Consider the following 21917-nt stretch of genomic DNA (forward strand, 5'->3'; position numbering starts at 1 on the left):
CGCACAGCCACCTCCAGAGCTGCAGGAGGTTCATGGCAACCTCTCCAGAAAGTAAACGAATTCACCCTTTTGCCCGCTGTGCCGTTACTGCAAGTGATTGAAGAGATTCAAAGTACCCAAAGGGACACCAGGCGCGGCTTAAAACACTGTGTTTGTGGCCTGATAGCATTTGATTGCCCACATCACCGAGAGACTCCTTGGTAAAAGATAAAATAAGCCATGAGGCAATTACATGGCATAGGCTGTAAATTCTCCAGTGCTGTACTTAGGCCTCAAGCACCTACAGCACGAAGGCAGCCGGACCATCCCTGCAGAAGAAGCCGTGTCTAGGGGGTGGTCTGCGGACCCCAGCCAAACCAAGCCTTGGCCCAGACCACAGCCGCGCGATCAGCCGTGCTTTCTGGGCTGTCAAGTTATCCAAAATCAGTTGACAGACAGAGGAGAAAGTGAGTCCCCTTTACTTTCAGACCCTTGGAACAAATAACTTGGCCTTGAACAAGACACAGATTGTTTACTGTTTTAGTTTTACTTGCTGTATGTATATATGGCATATGTGAGAAGGCGAAAAGCAATCTTGGTGCTTAAAATAAAATGTTGGAAGAAACTTGGGCCTTTCTAAGTGGCTGGGTGGGAGGGAATCAATTGATACTGTAAGCTCTCACTGGCACTTGGTACTTGGCCATTAGATATGAAAGCCTAGTGCAGGAAAGACTGGCCTATGCAAAGAACTAGATGTTAGGTTAAATGGCAACGGCTAATCCATTCCTGGCTGGCTTAGATCAGCCAGACTCCCTGCTTTTGGTTCTCTAGACTTCTCTCCACTACGAAAAATAGTACTTTACCTCAGGTAAAATATCAAAGATACGTTAAGAAGCCACTCAAGGAAGGCAAACACTCTAGCTCTGTCAGAAGATAAACCCTGGCTACAGTGCCAGGCTTGGATGAATTTCTAGTCATCACTGCCTTTTTATTTCATGTTATCTTATGTGCATTAGTTACTCTAAATGAAAAAATTCTCATATCAGTGAGGACAAGCTCTCTAACCAGTCACCAAAGTTAGACCCATTTTAATTAGCACGTTTAGACAAGAGGACAAAATAAGGCCTTCCCTTAAAGTGTCTAATATATAAATTGTTGAGTTTACTTTAAAACAAACAATTCCATGAGCACTGGAGGCGATGCAGACTGAATTGGTATTTTGTCCCCTGATTGCCCAGTTCTCTCTTTACTCCTAGCTTCTTCTTTTACCCTCCGTGCCATACATCTCTGGCCAGTTCGGAGCTGTGCCTGTGCTGGCAGGCCAGGCAGCACATTCCCTCAGCAAGCCGAGTCATAACTGCCTTTCCCTCAGTGTAAGTACTGGTGCCAGCCGCTCTCCTCTGGTCACTGGTTTTGTTTTCTTCTGCTTTTAATAGTAATATTTAATATTATTTAATATTAATCTTTAATATTCTTATATTAGGAGTCTGACAAAGCAATTATATAAAGCGTTTCTTTAGAGAACTAGACAAAAGGGTTTAAAATGTTGGGTTGCACATGGTTTATTTCTCTCACGGGAAGGATCGGTGAGATCACTGAGAGCAGTGTTTGATTCAAAGTACCCAAACATAAGCAGAGCGCTTTTCCAATTCGTAATATTTATTTTTAACTTTAATAGGAACAGTTTTAAAACATTCTCTCCAAAAAGTAGAAAATGGTAAATAAAAATACAAAAATGAAGTCCATCAAGTTCTTGGGCTGTTGCTCCTGCCACTGCCTTTTCCATCTATTTCTGTCAATTTTATAACTGAGTTTATTCCATTTCACACTATTAAATTCTACCACATAGACACTCTCTTTGAAAGGAACTAAAAAAGAGTGTATTAATCTCATGTAAAAGGACAGTTTTGATTTTCATAAAATATGGGAAGAGGATTCTTTGAGCAATTCACAAGCTTGTTTCTGAAATCTTTGTCTGCTGAAAGTTCAACTGAAAAGCAAAGACCCTAAATGAACAAAAGTCTATTAAGATCAGTAAAGCTGAATTGTACAGTGTCCGTCCCAATGTTCTCCTAAAATATCTGAAATGGTTCCCCAAAAATATAAATGCAGCCAGGCAGCTGGTGACCTTGCACAAATCTTTATCCCAACTGCCCAGGTGTTTTTCAGCTGTACATTTATATCCGGTTTTTGCCTATTCTTTGGCATCCCCGATCCCTCCAGCAGTTATTGCAAATGTGGCTTCATTTTCAGGCATCTCGGGGCTGGGGAAAAAAAGAAAGAAGAACCTTGTGGGTTTCCCTATGTTAAATGTAGTTGTGAATCAGTACCCAAAATGTTCTAAGTGTAAGCAACTTGTCTTTATAACCTTCAACGTCTTTATACCTATGTGCAAACTAGAATGTGATCAATATTATCAAGATCAGAAAATGTGAAATCCACCTCTTGGAAGATGACAGACACAAGGGAGGGGAAGAAAAGTTTCTGTCTGTGCAAACTCTCATTTCAATTTCTTAGTTCCTGAGCAGAAACACTGGTCTCTCCATGCAGTTCCACTAGTACGATTTTGAATTACTTGTGTCTGCCACAGCTTACCAGGTAAAATGATACTAATTTTGTCAACAAAACATAGTAGTTTAACAGCTCTGGAATTTTCCTGCCAAGGGACCACCAGTCTTACCAAACTATTTGATGGTCTTCTTTAAGAGTTGAGCATCTAGTAGGATATATGATGAAAGATTACATAATTTAATGTATGCAATATGCAAGATAACTTGTAAGTCTGTTAATTAGTTTGTCCTTTCAGATTTTCTCCCAACTTACCATGCAGAAACGTAGCTAGTTTGAAACCGTGAGTCAGCTGTCAAACTATTAAGTTTCAGTACCATGAACTTTGTCACTTTACAGTTGCTCATAACAGTTTCCTTTCTGTGAAGAAAGGGTGATTTACCTGTCATATATCTTTGCAATACGCAGGTCCCCTCTCCCTTTCCTCAAACTAATCCTGGTAGTCGAAGCATGAGCAAGGATGTGGCCCCCAATGGGCTTTTTTGGGTCTGCCTGAAAGCTAAATTAGCAAGAAAATTGTGATGATTCACTGTGCAAATTTCATAGGTTAAGAATGTGATTAACTGTCACATGAGGTGTGTTGAACTCAGTGATGAATAATAAATAGGTAAATATATCAAAAAATGACTTTAAGATATAGGATGTTAAGACTCAAGATAGGATGTTCAAATGTTCAGTGCTGGCATAATTTTCCTCTCATTAAATTCAAGAGGCTTCAGAAATACACACCTTAAACTTCAAAGCTGCTCCAAAAGAAAATGAGGTGCTTTTTCACTACTCCTTATGTCTTGTTCTCTTTGTTCAAGTCACAGTGAAAGAAGCCATCATACCAATCAGCAGATAAACATAAAAAAACCCATTACAAAACCAGAGAAACCTATAGGTGTCATCCATGAATGATTCGTCACACCAGAGGGACCAATGACCAATCTGAACCTTCATTTTGGTGCCTCTTGCTCCATACAATCTCAGTTCTCATCTCTACTAAATATGTAATACAGAAGAGAATAATTTTTTTTAAAAAGAGAGAGAAAAACTATCTTACGTCATAGTTGCTCCTGGATCAGCAGTCATCTGGTTGGTCACAAACACAGCCACATTATATTCTGCAATAGAAAACAACACAAGGATGGTGGACTGTATCCAATAAGAATTCCAAAATATTCTCCCATCTATGGTAAAAGCAAGGCTGCTGCCGAAGCACTTCAAATTTCAAATGAAAGAGAAGCAAATACTCTTTATGTCTGGTGGTTGGAGTTAATCAGGAGACAGCCTAAATTTGCTCATGTGTGACTTCAGCTGTAATACATCAAAAATGAGCACTTTTCAAAATTCCACTGAACCAGTCTTTCTCAGTTCCCATCTTCTCCATTGATTCCCTGCCCTCAGCTCCCTCTCCCTCCCTTTGTCTGTTTGTGTTATTTATTTATGTATTTACTGTATGAAAATACATTTACTCATTCCTTATCAATAGTCCTTCAAAGAGGAGGAACCCTATTTACCCTGTCAGCATCCCTCAGAGCATGGCAAAATACAGGGAACATGGCAACGAGCACAGCTTTTTTTATCTCTCTGTGCCTTCATCCTTTTTTCTGTTCTTCATGTTTCTCGTGCATTCAGACTGTTGAAATTTGGAGAAGACAATTTCTCTTGGTGGATATATGTCCAGTTCTATAACCTATTCTCTCATTTAGGACTTCTCTCAACAGTATTTCAAGAAAGACTCTATATGTCAAATAGTTCTAAAGATTCCTTAATTTGTCATCTTGAAATAATATATTATCAGTTCAATCTTTTTGGTAACTGACAGAGGTGTGAAGTGAGGAAAGACTCCTGGGCCAATGCCTGATTGATAATACGCTCAGACTACTGGGTGGTCATGCTACCAACAGCTACTGTTTCAGTAACTCCAGTCCACATTTTCCAAACCTTGCAATGTTTCCCTTACCTTCTGATATTTTTTGGAGCCTTGACAGCATCTGAGCGAGTTTCTGTTGTCGTTCAGCCAGCTCTCCACGACCACTGAAATCCACACGGAAAAGTGCCATTATGGAGTCAATGATCTGCATTGTAATTATGCTAGATAAGTAAATATAGTGAAAGAAATAGGAAAACTTATTCTGAAAGCGGTATGCGTACAAAAAAAATTAGTCTTGTACCAATAGCTTGAAGATACCCGCTTCCTCATGGAACTTGGCTGCTACGTAGTCAAGCAATTCCATCTGATGTTCACCTGGTGAGAAGTACAGTTGCCAAGTGAAATTAGGACCAGAATGAGCTCTGAAGGAACAAAAGCCTGAATTTTTAAATTCCACTTTAAATGCCTGCACTGTTTATATTTTCACTGCCAGCAGTTTTAAATCCAGTGCCCAATAACAAGCCACCTGTACAATACTCAACAGTTTCCACTTGCCCAGCTAACAAAACTTCGGTGTGAAGAACTTCACAACAAAACTCTGCATGAAAACAACTTTTTTGTTAAGAACTGAAAAGCAATATAAACATTTGAATTTAATATTGAATTAAATCACACAGAGAAATTGTATTAATCATATTATTCATGTCCATATTGTAGTCTCAAAGTAAAAGTCCCATTTAAAAATTTCTTGAAATTTTAATGCAATGTCTTGTGACAGAGTGTGTTAGAGCTGTCGCTATAAAGTTCCATTCCCAAGATCATAGAGAATTTCTCAACAGCATTTATAGAATTAGCCTGCATTCAGGCAATCTTGGTTACATTAATTGGTGCTTCTCTTACTGAGGTGCTACTGACACTCATCATATACATGGCAGAGTTCACTTAATGTTGCAGCAAGCTGCAAAACGTTACATAGTGCAGCCGAGCTGGGATACTAATATTGAGCTTCAACACCAGAAGCAGAAAATGGAAGCAAACTCAAAACTTCTTTTGTTAGCAGCAAAACATTCTTTATGATCCTCAGTGGGCAATCCCAGTTAATAAACTGAGAACTGTTAAAATGGGAGCCTTGGAGAAAAAACACAGGTATCATGGCGTTTGCAATAATGGTCTTACTAGTATATGCACGTGCATACAGCACGTTGTCAAGTACTGCATCATGGTCAACACTGAAACGATCAGCAATGTCACGAAGACGGTCTGGTCGGCTGGCATTAGTCAAAGTTAAGGATTTCTCTTTGTACAAACCATGCTCTGAAAATAATAAATCTCCATTCCAAAATAGAACTATGGAAAACCAGAGGAGAATATTTATTTTGATCCTAGAGAAGACTGACTTTTTCTCTTTACACTATTCCACATACCCTAAAGATAGTTTTGGGCTCACAATGATAGTTGTTTTGTGTTTAGGGTTTGAGGTGGGGGGGGGCTGACATATGGACATCTGTGCTCTAGGAATTTAGCCATGAGCAAAACATGTTTATGCACATTCTACCACAGATATGAAGTGTTAAAAATAATGTTTAGTACTTATATGAATTTCTCTTGAAGTAAACAGAAAAGCTTCTATCACCTGGAGGAGGCATATTAGAACTCAGAAAAACAGTTGAAATAAAATCTGTATCCTAACTCTATTTTTTCCAGGTTGGATTACATGAAATGACAGAGAAAAAAAGTCTCTGCCTTGTGGGCCACTACACACTGTGCTCTCCAGGGTTTCTGTGTCAGTCATAATGTTTTACATGTGTGAAGCTATCTGGAGCCTCCTACTTGCTTATTACAAAATGAACTGTCTTTCCAGTTCATGGTACCTGTAGCTTTTAACAGTTTAAAAGATACAAAGTGTTTTCAGTATCAATGAAGATAATCTTCCCGCCTGTGTAGCCATTTGGTCCTGGAAGCTGAGCTGTCACTACAGTGAATCATAGAACATCAAAATGAAAAAGCAGGAAAGATTGTTTCTTACTCCCTCTATTATTAGTTTTTAATAAAATATGACTGCTTATCCATATCACAAAGAGCCACCAGTTTTAATCAATGTGGAAATCACAAGTATCTCAAGTCTTACTGCCGTCTTGAGAAGAAACAAGCCACTTTTCTCAATTGGAGATCAGATGAGATTTAATTAATGGTGTCAAAATTGTGTTTTACTCAGTGCCATCTTTATAGTGAAAATAGGTAAGGATGTTATTAATAAGTTCTTACACACAAAGCATCCTCTTAATCCCCTGCCCAAATTAGTGATACTGATTTAGTAGGGCTTTTTTAACAGCTGTAACTCATATGATCAAAAGTTCTTTGGATACGAATTTTTCCTGATATGTGAATAGTTACTGATTGTGGGTGTAGTCTCATTGGAGTGAATAAGCTAAAATACTCAATTCAGTTGTAGTCATTCATGCAAAAGGGTATGACTCTGCTGACCATTAGACTGGACTAAATGGAAGAGGCCTTATTTTTCCAGAAGATGCCATAATTCCCTTTGTAGTATAGGGTTCATTGAAAAGAATGTTTACCTACCCAGTGTCTGGTATATTCCATCAGCATCTACAGTTATATTAGTTATTATCTACTACTATTTACACATTGAGAGATGTCACTGGGAAATCAGAGTCCTGCTGTATTTGGCACTGCTCAAATACGGTGACTGCCAAAGTCCTTGTTTATCCAGTTACTGTCAGCCAGTAGTATCCTTTCAGTGCCCTTTCAGAATGTCATATTCAGCAAAACCTCTTGAAACCAGGAAATTAAAAGAGTTGCTGAGAATGAATCTTGCCTGTGCCCTTTTCTGAGCAATGCCCCATCTACCTGTAACACATATTTGTGCTCTGCTTTTCCAGGAGGTGTGTTTCACATCAATCTCTCTCATCTTCTCTCCTTATGGCAAAATTTACACTGATATGAGCAGTATTAAAAAGTAAACATTTATATGAGTTCTCTACTCAAACACAATTAATTGAGGAAGAGTCACCAAGGTTTGTTTCACTGTATTTCTAGAGATAATAAAGATTGACTTGTCTCTGTGTGCTTTAATTGTGAAACAGTTATGAATAATGGATTCACTGAGAAAAACTTCTAAGGTATTACACCTACCACAAAGGGTGTGAGATAGCTGGGTTTTGCCTGTCCGGAACTCTGTTAAATAAACAAAAAGAGAAAAAAAAAAAAAAGGTCAGGGTTTTTTTCTGAGTTTGCCAGATTCAGGCATTACTGCAGTAAGAAACACTCCTACTTATCAAAACTGATCTCTGTCTCTACCTTTTAAAATCATTTAACCCCAGTTTATAAGTCACATTCGGTGCATTAGAAATGTGTTACATGAAAAGCAAAATCTGAAATGCTTTAATTTGATCATGCTTGACTGCTAAGGTCATTTATTCTTTTCTGTGTAGAAGTTAAAAAAACCCATGGCTCTTGTGGAAAAGTGTTAACTGGGGGGGAGAAGAAATGGTTGATTCCACTAATCTGGCCCAGTTTCATTTTCAGTAAAACAATCAAGGAGAAGCTTATGAGTTTATTCATCTCATTATATCAAATCATGTTAATCTCCAGTTTATCTTTCCTGAAGGGAAGAGTACAGTGTTTTATGAACCCTTATTGTTGTTGAAGTGTTAACCAGTAACTGATCAAATTTACTATAATAGTAGCTTAATTGTCATTTCAAAATCTTACATAAAATGCGATGTATCCTAAGTGTGTGTAAATGAAATATCTTTTGTGGCAGTTTTGTTACTGGAAGGGAACACCTACTGCATCAGGGAAATCTTTCCTATATGACACAGTAATGTTATTGATAATGCTATGTTGTACTGAATCAGCATGTCCCAAAGCTAATGATTACTCAGCTCAAACTTAGTCTGCAGGCAAATGAAGAGGAAAAATGGAAAAACACAAAGAGAAGTGGATTCTTTCTTCTTATACTCATGCAGATACTCATCTTTATGACTACAATGTAATAAATCTGATAGAATTAATCCAGCTTGATTTAAAATCTAAACTGAGCTGCAACTCTTTGTTCAGTAATACTCATTTAATGTGGTTTTCTCACCTCCAAAGGCTTCAGTGATTGCCATGCTTTCAATCCCACCACCCAGAAGTTTACTGGAGAAAGGGAAAGGATTATGACATAGTTAAATCCACAAAATCAGAAGAGAAAAGTAAAAACCAGAAATTTTTACTACTATAAGAAAAGTTATTTCTGCCCTAAAGCCCCTCACTTGGTGCATTAAGTTCAGGGCACTAAATGATCAGTGATTCATTAATAATTAATTCTGTCTTAACCTCCCTTTCTGTGTGAAAAAGATCTATAGAAATTATTACTGGAATAAAAGGAGAAAGTACCTTTGAGAAGATAACATTCCATTAAAATTTTTCAAGGGAGGTCTTGAAGACTTATAATTTTGACCTGAGACCTGCAGGTTGTTTTGACCAGGTGAAAAAAATGATGATATGCTCAGGATTTCTGGATGCAAACTCTGTTTATTTACAATGACTGTACAAAGTCCAGTTTCCCCCCAGAAAAGGAGTTGGTTTTGTTGCTTACTGATGCAGGCGTTTTTGAACCAGCACTAGCTCCACATGCAAGGTAATCTACGTGTCCTAGCTGAATATTTATTCCTTTATATTTTCATGCCTCATTAAAGACTGTAGCAAATGTGATTATTGGAACTATTTGGAATAAGGAAGGATTTAAGTAGAAATAAGCTTACTCAAATTCCTGGCTGCCGGTAGAAACATGAAATACCATCTTCCGTTTTTCACTGTACTCAAAGGCGGTCAGGAAGCCAGGTTCCTAAGGAAGACCAAAGAGAACACAAGAGGTTTATTGTTGCTTTAACCTGAAGGCAAAGTGCAATATTCCACATGAACATCTTATCTCCACCTCTCCTCATTTACACAGGTTGGGTATGAAAAGCACCACAGCACTTGTCTGGTTGTTGTAAAGTATTATCCCTTTAAGTGTAATGAGCAGAATAATTTTCAAAATTATCTTGATGGTGTGGTGAAAAAATCTGTTAAGAGAAATGTTGCACAGCATTTTGGAAAGGCCAGCATACATTGAAACTATCAGGAAAGTGACTGGCTTACAATAAGCTTGTTTGCGGCTTCTTTAATCTTGTCCACTTTGGCCTCTGAAAGCCCTTTCACATTGCACAGTGCCCGTCTTGTGGTCATCTGGATTCCTTTGATCGTGCAGATCCCAACTGACTTCAGTTTTTTAATATCTGCTACATTCTGTGAAGAAAGTTCCCTTCTGTGAATACTCGTGACAGTTAACAACAAGAAAGCGAAGTGAACCTTTGAAACATTTTATTATACTTCCATATGTATATATTTTCACCAAGAAAGAAACAGATTACAGTAAACTAATTGTTATGTAGTTTGTGGCACCAACAACAGAAAATTTTGAGTAACAGTGGTGCGAAGGATCGTGGTGTGGAGACCAGATCTTGGTGCTCTTGAGAGAAAGGTGTCCCGGGTCCAGTCGTATTTACTTGCCCCTGTTCAGTGTCAGTCTTTCTAGATTCAAGCTGGTAGTAAAGAAACAGTACAGATTATTTCAGATAGTGTGGAACCCAGTTTAGTAAACCCTATAACACTCAATCTGTCCTTGGTCCCTTAGTACAGATAATCTGTAAAACCAGGCAATCTGTAGATAATTGGGAGCTGACTCACGGGGATCATCAGATGCTGACTCTAAATTGCTGTGCTGTTTCTGCATGTTCACAGTTCCAGTTTAAAACACACGTAACCTCCAGATCTGACCAGCACTTTGGGCTGGAATGAACTACTAGAGTTTTTCATAAATTGGGTCCAATATGACTTCAGTCACTGCCCTACTGACACATTTTGCCTCCTCTCACCTCATTTTATGATTCTGACATCACTGGAAACTTAAAGGCAAGCAACAGATTACTCACAAGAAAAAATAGTATGTTTTCTACACTCGCATTTCTAAACATAGATGTGGGATAATATTTCAATTTACCGTTTCCATCCAAGATTTTTCTTTGAAAAAAACTACAAACTGGATGTATCATTTATTTATCAAGAGTGTGTGGGTGCATAGGACATAAGAATAGAGGGGGGTTATGTGAGAAATTAGTCATGTTCATTTGGAAGATTATTTCTCACCCTGTGATGTTTTTTGCTTACTACATTCGTAGGGATGGGTGGGGTAAAATCAGTCACGAATAAAAATTACTCTTCCACCCAAAAGAATACAGCAGCAATATAAAAACGATTGAGCTGTTTTATTGTGGATTTCTGTTCGGACAACAGACTACTGCTGCAAAGATAATTTTTCTAGACCAAAACACTAAACGCATTACTCCACTTCTGCATTTCTTCAGTGGCTCTCTCCTGCTGGTCACATCAAACTTAAGGCTGTTCTGCACTGCAAGGGTCTGTGTGGTAGACCTGGTTACAGAAGTTCTTGTTCTCCCCTGCACAGATACATCTTTCACCAACACTTTAGGTACCAGCCAAGGCCCTAGGATATACACCTCCTCAGGCTGGCCTTCAATACTCCTGGCTTAACATACCTACACGCCTGCCCCCTCACACCCGCTGCTTGTCCTGGTGCTCCACCTCATGTTGCAGCCACACCCCAGCTGTGTGCCTCTGAGGTGGAAAAGGCAGCAGACAGAATTTACAAATAAACAAAAAAAAAAAAAACAAACCCTAAACCACATTTTTTGTTGTGATAACTTTTGGACAAATTGATTCACAAATCCAGTTCCCAGGGTGGCTGCAAAAGCCGATGTGCTGGAAGATGGGGTAGCATGCTCTAGGGGCAGGAACACTCAGCAAAGGCTGCGGGGAAGCAGCACCTTTAATTCCTACCAAACACTTCTGAACATCAAACCACAGACTTGGTTGTGCTAATCTGACTCTCTTTGTGGCCACATTGTCAGCTCTGGCAAATATTTCTCTCTCCTAGGAAAAAAATTCTAAACCCATAAAAACACTTTCTTTCAGCGAATTAATTTAACAGATATGGGTCATCATATGTTCACACAAACTGGCACATCTGAGAACAAAAACTTCCTCTTGGGTGTGGGAATAACCACTTGGAAGGAAGAATTAAAGAAAAAAAAAAAAAAAAGGCAAAAAGGAGCAGGAAACCTTTATTAAGCCAGAACAGCCTAAGTCGTAATTCTTTATTTTCGAGACCATCCATACCTTAGTATAATTCTCTGCATACCATGCCTCGCTTAATATTGACAGGCTAGTACAGCTCCCTTCTAGCTCATGAGGTCAGCCTCTTTGGTCAACTTGATAAATTTTTAACACAAGAATTTCTGTATTTTTCTTATGTTGCCCCATAGTTAGAGCTCAACCTCATGATTCTTCTTCAGAACTCTCTTTAAAACTGTCAGTGAACTGCCAATAAAAAAAGTTGACAACAATTACACTGCTGATGTGCTGAGCCCTGTAACTATAGTGCTAATGCTGTCTCATTGTGTCTGTGTCCTCCCTGTCAGTATCTGCCTGTCGTCGTTTTTCTTGGAGTTAAATCTTACATTACTCCAGGCAAACACAACTTTTTATTCTGCTTCTATAGCACTGAATGTAATAGGGTTCCAGTCCATGATCCAGTCTCCTGGATAAACATATAATAATAGTAATTCAAATAAATAGTTGATGTTTATATGATAATGATGATGATAACAATTATAGGAATTCATATTTGCTGAAGAAAACTAACCACTTATTTCTCTAGCTACTAATATCTTCCTCACTCCCACTCTACCCCTTCACCAGCATGCTGAAAATAGTATAGCAACAATTGTCACAGTGTAATTTCACAGGCACCAAAAATGCAGGAGTAATTACAAAGATTGGCAGGAACAGGAAGTAATCTATCACAGTTTTCAAATAAATTAGCAAGTAGTTGGTTTTTCAAGAGTGCTGGGTGCTAAATACTTTGAATATCTTGCCACTTTATTTAGAAATCTGATGGGAATGAGATTTTCTGAAAACCTGTCTGATCACCAGAAGCAAAATTTGTCTTCCCATGAATGATTTAGAATTTATTGCAGGGAGGAATTTCAGTTACTTGTATCAATGTGTGTACGCTTTTGGAAATAACCTTCCAATAGCTTTACATGGACAATTCCATGTGGTAGAGTAACTTCTAATACTTACAATTCCATGCTTCTGTAGCAGATCAATATCCTGAAAAAAGGATTCCTACAAAAAATAGCAGAAAAAGATAAAAACAGACTTTGCTTTTTCTTGTAATTACATCTATCCCACTGTGTCTGTTTCAAATTTGTAAACATTTAAATGATTTTCCCTAATAATACGTAACTTGTTGGACTACCCAAGTAAGCAAAGCCATAGTGAGCCAAGAAGGGCCACACATTTCCTACCACCTTCTTCACAAAGGGTACCTTCACAGGCCAGCGATCCTCTGCTTTGCTAATAGAACTTGAGTTATCATCATCGTCTTGATTTTTTCTGCCACAGTCTGTCATAGTTTAAGCCCAGAGGGCAACTGAGCACCATGCAGCCGCTTGCTCACTCTTTCCCCCTCAGGCATGGGGAGGACAAAATAAAATAAAAGTCTCCAGATCAAGACAAGGACAGGGAGGGATGACTCACCAGTTATGGTCAGGGGCAAAAGACAGACTCCTTAGGGGAAGAAAAAAGGAACATCAATTTAACTCAAACACCACCACCACTAATTTGCCAATCAGAGTAGGACAGTGAGAAATACAACCACATCTTAAAAAAAAAACACACCTTCCCCCACCCCTCCCTTCTTCCTGGGCTCAGCTTTGCTCCCAATTTTTCTACCTCCTCCCCTACAGCAGCGCAGGGGATGGGGATTGTGATCAGTTTTTTCTGCCACTCCTTCCTCCACAGGAGGAGGGCTCCTCATACTCCACCCTGGCTCCAGCGTGGGGTACCTCTCATGGGAGACAGTCCTCCACAAACTTCTCCAACATGAGTCCCTCCCATGGGCTGCAGCTCTTCCCAAACTGCTCCAGCGTGGGTCCCTCCCACGCATGGCAATCCTCTCAGGGTCAAATTATCCCAGCGCAGGCTTCCCTCAAGAGTCCCAGCCTTCTTTGGGTGCAGCCACCTGCTCTGGCGTGGGGTCCCCCGTGGGCCACAGGTGGGCATCTGCTCCACCATGGCCCCCCACGGGCTGCAGGGGGACAGCCTGTCCTCTCACCACGGGCTGCGGGGGAGTCTCTGCTCCGGCACACCTCTCCCCCTCCTCCTCCTTTCTTCAGCTGACCTCGGTGTTTGCATAGGTATTTTTGCCACCACTCCTCTTCCTCTCAGGTTCCCCTTCTTCAATATGTTATCACAGCAGTGTAGCCACAGTCACTAATTGGCTCGTCTGACTTGGAGCTGGGGGAGCTTCTTACAGGAGCCACTACTGTAGCCCCCCTCCCCCACTACCAAAACCCCCCAACACACAGTTTCTGAGTCTTTTCAGGCTGATGACCATTCCTTGGAAGCATAAAATTAACTGACAGTCCCCTTGCATTTAATATAGAAGTATAAAATATAAAGAAACAATGATAATCCTATTAAAAACTATGCATAGCTTTTGAGAGGTTTATGAAGAGTACTTGAAGAGCAAGGCTGTACAGGGACCAGGAGAATGAGATTTTATTGGTATTAAGATGGAACAACATTTTAAATGCATTGAACTCCCTGATGGTCTTTGGGGGCTTCCTGTCTCTCCGTAGATTTCATAACACTATCAAAATGCCTTCAAACATTTGCTGCACATATTTTTCAATCAACCATAAATTTACCTCATCGTCATGGTATCGTGGTTCTTCTTGGACTACTTGATCCTCCATGGCCTTCATCATGAAAGAGCAGGAAATAAAGTATTGATCACTATTGGGAAATGGAAACAAAGATAGTATTGGCGTGGCAATAAATGAGTAAATGTCTGTAAGAGCAATTTTACAAAGTCCTTGAACTGCAAAACCTTCTCAGTATGCCACCACATATGGATTCAAACTCAGATTCTGCTTCCAACTCTTCATTATCTGACCTACTAGACCAAAAGGAGAAAATCTATTGCATTACTCTCAGATGAACCAGTTTGGCTAGAAAGGGTTTAACAGGTATTAGGAAGAGATTTCATTCCCTTGTGAGAATCTTGGGTCAGAGATGAGTTTGGAGGTGCAAACATTTAAAATGATTTATCATAAGAGGAATTTATTCTGGTAAGAAAGTTGAAGGCAGTCTGTATTTTTATAACAAAAGTCAGCATAGTTGCAGATGGAATGGGTAATGGAAAGACTATGCAACATCTCAGCTTCCCCATCCTTATGTGACAGGAAGCCCACAAAACAGTGCTATTGAGAAGGCTGCAACTCCATAGTCACATATCTTAAGAGTAGACTATAAAACTGTATTTGTTTTCAAGTTCTTGCTGGAGTTCAGAATACCTAGAGCCTAGAACCAGAATAGGCACTTACTGATAGCATGGTTAAGTAAAAAGCAAAATAGAACCTCCTTAAATGTTAAGAATGCAAGAAAAATTAATACAAAGTAGCTCTTTATAAATATGATCTTATAACCTGCTGTATCATTTTTGTGGTTTTGTAAATGGATAGGTTGCTTCTGTCTTAATCGTGAGCTTGCTTTCATTGTTCTAGCTATGGCTGATCAAAAGTTTTGTAAACTGACTCATCCAGATGTGTATATATTTTTGTTTGCTCATCCTTGTTAATAAAATCCATGAAAGGTAAGACAGGTTTATTATGAAACTACAAAGATGGGCTACATCTAGCAGAGAATGAAATAATTTAGACTACATATCTGCAAATAGCTTTTTTCAGCTTCTAAGTGGATAGTTAAGGTCTGCCTAATTTCCTTGCAAGAATCTTGTGTATAGAGAGGATGGGAGAAGTGAGAAAGAAAATATTATAATTTTAGAATTACTTTATTTGGGTTTTGTAGTGAAAAATACAATAGAGTCACTTCTGTTAGTAGTTAATCAAAATATTCCTATAAAATCAGTTGTTTCTGATAGTGTCAGGATATATGTCATTTCTGTTTCAGAATCTTGGCAATTATGGAGTGAGAAATCATGCCTTTACATTATGCCTTGTATCAGAAAAAAAAGCACAGTAAAACATTAATTAAAAAATACTTGAATAGATTTTAACAACCCCTTATCTTCAAATACTGAAGGAAGAAAAACAGGTAATGCAAAAGGCATTGCAATCATATTACAATTCCTTTTCTCCATTAAAAATATCCTCCCAAAACGCACATAATCCTGCATTCCTCCAAGCACGGCTGAACAGGTCATGGCTTTCCTACTTCCTGTATTTAGGCAATTGGCATCTCCCAGCAGAAAAATGAGGTAAACCCAGACCTGTGCCTTCCTGCAGGCTACGAGGGAAAACTGAGAAATTATACCACAGCCTACTAAAAGCTCTAGGGATGAATAAAATCCTCCTGTTTAGTGGAGGGTCCTCCTGTCGCTGCTGCGTTGGCGCACCAAAGGGCCAGAGGATTTCAGCCACTGCTGTCTGCAATGAACCGGATAAAAGGGTGAAAGTCTGAGACAACACAGCAAATCCATGAAGAAGCGAGGATCTCTGTGAGGAAACACAAACACTTTTGTGCCACGTTGGGTGCCCTGACCCTCCTGTTACTGCCCTGGGAGCTATTAATTAGGATATGTGAGCGCAGCCTGCGTGCTGCACTCCTTTCGACACAGACGGCCAGTGTGACAGGGCCCCGGCCCCAGCACATCAAGCTTTGGGTTTGATGAGTGGATTTTGAGCTGACAGAGCCATCACAGCTGACTTGACTGCAGCTGAGTTTGTGCCCCACGTCAAAGGGCAGGAGGCGATCGGGCCTGCCTCTAGGCATGCCCTGGTGGAATTTCACATCTATTGTCTCAGAGAAAAATAAATGATTAATCATATATCAACACACGGGTTTACTTGGCTTTTCCTCGCCAGCTGCCTCTTCAAGGAATGTAATTTCCTGTTCCCAACTGGCGAGACACCGCAGAACTTCCCTCCCCCGTAGAGCACCACAAATTCCCCGCCAACACAACAACGGTAACTAAAACGCAGCTCGTCCCCCGAGCACCTCAGGGGAGCGCGGGGCCGCGAGTGGCAGTTACAGTACCCCACGGAATCGCGCCGGGATCCGAGCTCCCCAAACCCGCCCGGGCTGCTCTGCCCGCCCGCCCGCCTCCTCCTGAGGGAAGAGACCCGGAGCTTTTCCCGCCGGAGGGGGGGGGGCGGGGCAACAGGGGGAGAGGCTGCCCTCCCGCCAAAACGAGGCGCCCCCTCGCGCTGCAGCGCCCGCTGCCGCCGTGAGGGAAAGGCGCGCGGGCGCCTGGAAGCAGCGGAGGCTGCCCCTTTCCTCACCCCCCCCCCCCCCCCCTCCCCGCGCTGAAACACAGTTGGATTACTGTCATCCGTTACTCGCTCTTCTAAAATCTAACTGCACTATTTTCCATCTCTAAGGACTGTTGTATTACCCTTATTTTACAGCTGGCAAAGACAGGCTTAATTAAAAACGCGGAGTGGCGTTGGGTTGGAGGGCGTTCAATCCCACACGGCTCAGCCTTAATTTTTCAGGGTGCCCCACACACCTCTTCCTAAACGAGGCACGCAGCATTTTTGGATTGGGCGGCCAAAACGTGTCAGAAAGCTGGAAGAGAAGTGACTTGCCTGAAGTCACGGGACAAGAAAATGAGGCTGAGTCATACACACGGCTTAATCTGCCGTTTTAAAAGGATGGGAAAGGTGCTTCTCAGGATGGGAACGCTTCTACAAGACTTCTCCAGTCTTCATGGAGACAGTGTTTGGTGAGCAATCCCCTGTTTTTGCTTGCCTCTGGTAGCACAGTCGGTACAGAACTGCACATAAAGGAGGTGTCAGCGCACTCCTGAGGGCAGGGGGAGTTGCTGGCTGCCCCTTGGGGTCTCTGCCGGGGGGGGGGGGGGGGGGGGGGGTGTTCAGGAGGGATGGGAGCAGCATCTCAGCCTGTTTCAAGGTGCTTTGTGAAAATTTCCCCACCCTGCGCCCGTGGGAGGTTAAAAGCGCATGTGGGTGTCGTCAGTGCTAGCCAGGTCGGGGAAGCCAACAAAACCCACAGCCCCTAACCATTGTCAGCTCATCACAGGAGCGCTCGCAGCGTCCTCATTTGAGACATCAAGGGATTTATCCAAGTACCTAAAGCCTAATCCTGAGTGCCCAAGGCTTTGTCTATCCAGAGGAACTGGCTGGCACTGCTTTTGAAGACTGCATTATTCCGCAAGAGTTATTCCAGAAGAGCACTTAGGCAGACAGCCCTTTAAAGATGAATTCCTTCACAAAGTAGACTTTTATTCCAGAACTGAATGCACTTGCAGAATGATCCTTCTGGTGCTGCTGAATGGCTCTGCAGCAGCTAATGCCTCTACAAACAATCTTCCCTCCATTAGCCTTCTAATTCGTAAAACTGTTCTCAGAGGGGTCAGTGAATGCCCAGAATCTGAAGATTATTTTCCATTCCTGAAGTGCTACTTTGGGCAACAGATTACATTCTACATCTTCAAAACACTGCATGATCGTTAACTGCTCATTCGACTTCCAGCTGGAGCTGTGCAATAACCCCACGTACCCCATCACATTACACACCAGCCAAGTGAGTCAGGGCATCCCAGAGTCTGCTCCTTCCCTTTTAGAGGTTCTGCTGCTGACCAGTGCACCTCCAGCTGTGAGTGAGGCGCTGGCTATGAGATACCCTCCTGTGATCAGCGTTTCCTCTCACTTGAGTTCTCATACCAGTTTGGACAAGACAAGACCAAAGCCAAACCATTACCATAAAAATACTAAGTATCCAGCCGATTTTTTCATCCTCATGGACCATTTTAATCCTTGGTTGTAGCAGGGAAATCATGTGCGGTTTTTTTGGTTGTCTCATTTTGATTCAGATTTATGTGGATCAAATGATCCGCATAAAGTCAAATATACAAGCTAATGCATTCTCTGAACTTTCAAATTGGCAGTTTGCCTGTTTTTAACCAGGGCAGAATAATTTGGTATTTGGCCTTCCAGAATATAGCCCATGAAGATTCAGCCTGGGATATGAGCGTACATTTATGTCTGAATTGTTTTGGAAGAACTGTGCTTTCTGGTTTCCATAGGAATGCATTTCACTTACTACAGACTAAAACTGTGACATACCTGAAATCTTCCCAGAATTGCAGAATGCTTCTGGGCAAAGATGCAGAAATTTATTCATATTCTTCAGCTCTCCCTTCTCTAGCAGCAATTGTTTGTTTGGGGTTTTCTCCCTGTAGAGTTGAAAATACATGTTGGAGGGGGAGAGAGGGAAGGAGAGAGAAAGAATACTGAATATTTCAAAGGCAATCCAAGTATTAACGAGGTAAAATCTTTCTTATGTCTCCTACAACAAAGGAATATACAGAGTAAAAGTCCAGCACCACTTTGGAAGTTGTTAGCTATTATATCCCCAAAATGACCCAAATCTACAAATCATGATAGCCTTGCACTGATGTCTCACTTTAACTACTTCCTTATTCACATCAGAATTAACCATCACTGCTTCCAAAACAAAATGTGCCAAAAACCTTTCTGCAAGAAAGTGCCAGGCAAACAGATTCCACCTCAGTCAGTCTCTGGGAAAGGTCATGCTGCTTTAATGTGCCCCATGGAATTTGTACTAACACTCCACACATCACAGCTCACTCCTCTTTCTCCACATCTGAAAGCTCTTCTGAAACCTCTGTTATCTAACACGTTATACCTCTAGCAAAATAAAAGAACAGCATAATCAAATCCAGGTTATCAGAAGACAGTAGGATGAATCCACACAAATTTTTTGTACTTAGGGAATTCTTGTTTATCTTTCTGCCACTTCTGGTCCAAATCTCTCATTTATCTGTAGTGTCTCTGGTACCCTTCTTTCAGTGCTGTGTCCATCTTGTAAATATGCCTGCAACTCTGCATATGTTGGGGCAGACTCTTAAGTTTTACATCAAGGAAACAACCTTACCTATGTTTTCCTTCTCTTTGGTGAGAACTAATATGAACTGCAAAAGCTGTATGCATACAGTGGGTCTCAGGATAGGACTGGCAAAATATCAGACCAGCCAAGCTTCATTGTTCAGACTGGAGAAACAAGCGGGATCCATTGTTAAAATAGAATTACTGAAAGGAATAGAGATGGTACTGCGAGACTGAGTGATGTCTCTGTCCCAGTCTTGAGATCCTGAGGCAAAACCTTGACAAAATACTCAAAACTGCACTGTTGGGAGTGATTATGCATTAAAAAGACACAGATTTTGCTGCCTCTAGTTTACCTTGAGTTAAGGACATGTTTTGGATTAGAGATCTCCCTTCTGTGTATCAAGATGTTCTGTCCAGACCATGGTTCAGCAATGCAGCTATGGAAGAAATGATGAATTATAGGACTGTGCCCATTGATATTAAAGTGTGCCAGGTCAAGTCAGGACCACAACAGGTTGGATGTGACTGGAGAAGAAAAGATGCCAAAGATAATTTACTAATATCAAAACACCAACTAGAAAAATCAGGCATGGGTAATTTTTCTAGATGAAAAAGAAATAATGTAATAATGTGCATGTCAACTGTATAAATACAGTAAGTGATAGCAGTCCAAGGACCATGAGCTTCATTTTTTTTCGTGATCATTTTAATACGTAATTGTGAAATACGTAATTCTTTATATATAATAAATGATGATGTGATTTTTTTTTTTTTTTTTTTAAAAAAAGCAGACTGGAATAAACAAGGCCACTTTTAAGCTTTGCAGAACCTAAACCCAGTTAGAGGCTTTCTGGAGACACACATCAGTATATCATATGCAGAGTCTATCAAAAAGATGAAGGAGCTAAGAAAAGCAATCCCTTTTGAGAATGCACAATGAATTTTTTATTTAAGGTAAAAAGAACAAACTAGTAATAGAGAGCAATAGGACTGAAAGGGACATCAAGAGATTATCTAGCTCGAAGAACAATCAGATAAACCTGGCAGATGTTTGTTTGCCTGCGGAGGCTGTGGATTTTCTTTTATCAGTGGTTTTTAAGAAAGAACCAGACAATTTCAGTGCTTGACTGTCCTTGCCATTTTACCCTTGTTTTCCACCATTCACTGCATAATGCAATTTTGTCTGTAAAAATATACAATATACTTCGAGCTAACTTCTAGTTTTAAAAAGTCAGATAACTGGGACTCTAATTCTTTCATTCTTGTGTTTTCTACCCCAAAAGAGAAAAAAATGCCAGCATACCCAGTTCTAAAAAACCTGCTCAAAACTGATGGATTATCTGGTAGTGTGTATAGCTTGCTTTTTACCTGCTCATGGCTTTGGGGGCTAAAACATTGTAACCATGTATCTCTGTAATACAGTATTGCCGTTGTCAGTAATTTGCCATAAGCTTTGTACAGAATTTGCAAGGCCTCAGGACTGAGGCTTGTCAGGCTTGCTTGCTTTGAACATCTCTCGACCCTTCTGCAGCGTTTAATTGGTTAGCTGTGACAGCAGTTTCCATAATTGACCAGGTCTATGGCTAATCTGTTTCGTTTCTGTTTATCAGTGTGTGGCAGAGCCATCACTTTATATAAATAGCAGTAACAAACTTCTACTTGGAATGAGAGATTTATGACTAGCACAGGGATGCAGTGTAGGGAGATACAGGCCTGGTGCAATAGCAGAGGCCTTGAGCAGTGGGGACACAAAGTATGCAGGGGGGTACAGGCATGTGAAGGTCACAGGCAAGGCACAGGCTTAGCACCAGAGACCTGATGGCTGTGAGCAACTCACCCGTGATCAGTCAAATGCTGACCTGGAGGTGGATGAAACCATTTTAGGAGTAACAAAGAGAACAAAAAAAACCCAGTAACTGACGTATGTAATAGTCACCACATACCATAAAATCTGATGTAATGTGGCACTACAGACCGATGAAGAAAGGTGTAAACGTGTGCTAGCAAACATAAAAATGACACCAGGTGGATCCTAGAGCAAGGAAGGAGAAACCATCGACATGAAGATCATATTCTCCCAGAAAAGGACTCCAGATGCTGACAAATCTCCATATCACACCCCCCACACACACCCCAGAATGAAACCACCAACCTTATGACTCACAGGAGCAGTGGAAGGGTGAGTGAAATACGCAGAAGAGGGGTAGAAGCCAAGAAGCATGTGTGATACCATTTTATAGAGGTACTCTAACTGCATTATTATTCTTTTTCTTTCCGTAACTTATATCTGCATCAATAATCGTTAGACTCTCAATATTCCAATTATACTAACAATAAATTCTTGGCTTTAATTATACACAAGGTGTGCTTCCTTTTTGTCCATAAACAAGATTTTGACTGTTGCAGCATGACACTAACTAGTGACTGATATACCCACTTCTTAACTTCCCTGGTAGCTGATAAATTAGAAGAAACTCAAGGAT

The 21917-nt window shown here is 40.6% G+C and overlaps 1 protein-coding gene across 1 annotated transcript; it reads right to left on the bottom strand.

Annotated features, from left to right (window-relative positions):
* Nucleotides 1-2027: 2027 nt before the first annotated feature.
* On the bottom strand, nt 2028-18705 carry DMC1 (DNA meiotic recombinase 1). The gene is made up of 14 exons (XM_032996887.1): nt 18649-18705; nt 14248-14335; nt 12617-12661; nt 9554-9700; nt 9175-9257; nt 8514-8566; nt 7559-7600; nt 6305-6377; nt 5582-5673; nt 4707-4780; nt 4496-4610; nt 3593-3653; nt 2930-3046; nt 2028-2243 (listed from the first exon to the last, which is right to left on the bottom strand). Exons 2-14 carry the CDS (start codon nt 14305-14307, stop codon nt 2174-2176), a joined length of 1032 nt encoding a protein of 343 aa, XP_032852778.1. The 5' UTR covers nt 14308-14335; nt 18649-18705; the 3' UTR covers nt 2028-2173.
* Between the last annotated feature and the right edge of the window lie 3212 nt (nt 18706-21917).

The sequence above is a fragment of the Tyto alba genome, unplaced genomic scaffold (genome assembly GCF_018691265.1).
Source record: "Tyto alba isolate M040663 unplaced genomic scaffold, T.alba_DEE_v4.0 Super-Scaffold_2, whole genome shotgun sequence".
Classification (NCBI taxonomy): Eukaryota; Metazoa; Chordata; class Aves; order Strigiformes; family Tytonidae; genus Tyto; species Tyto alba.

Coding starts and splice junctions, on each gene's coding strand:
- DMC1 (XM_032996887.1), bottom strand. CDS start 14,307: ATGATGAAGGCCATGGAGGATCAAGTAGTCCAAGAAGAACCACGATAC. Junction 3,654..4,495: donor GCTCCAAAAAATATCAGAAG/GTAAGGGAAACA, acceptor TTTCTATTGCAG/AATATAATGTGGCTGTGTTT. Junction 3,047..3,592: donor GATCCAGGAGCAACTATGAC/GTAAGATAGTTT, acceptor TTGCTAATTTAG/CTTTCAGGCAGACCCAAAAA.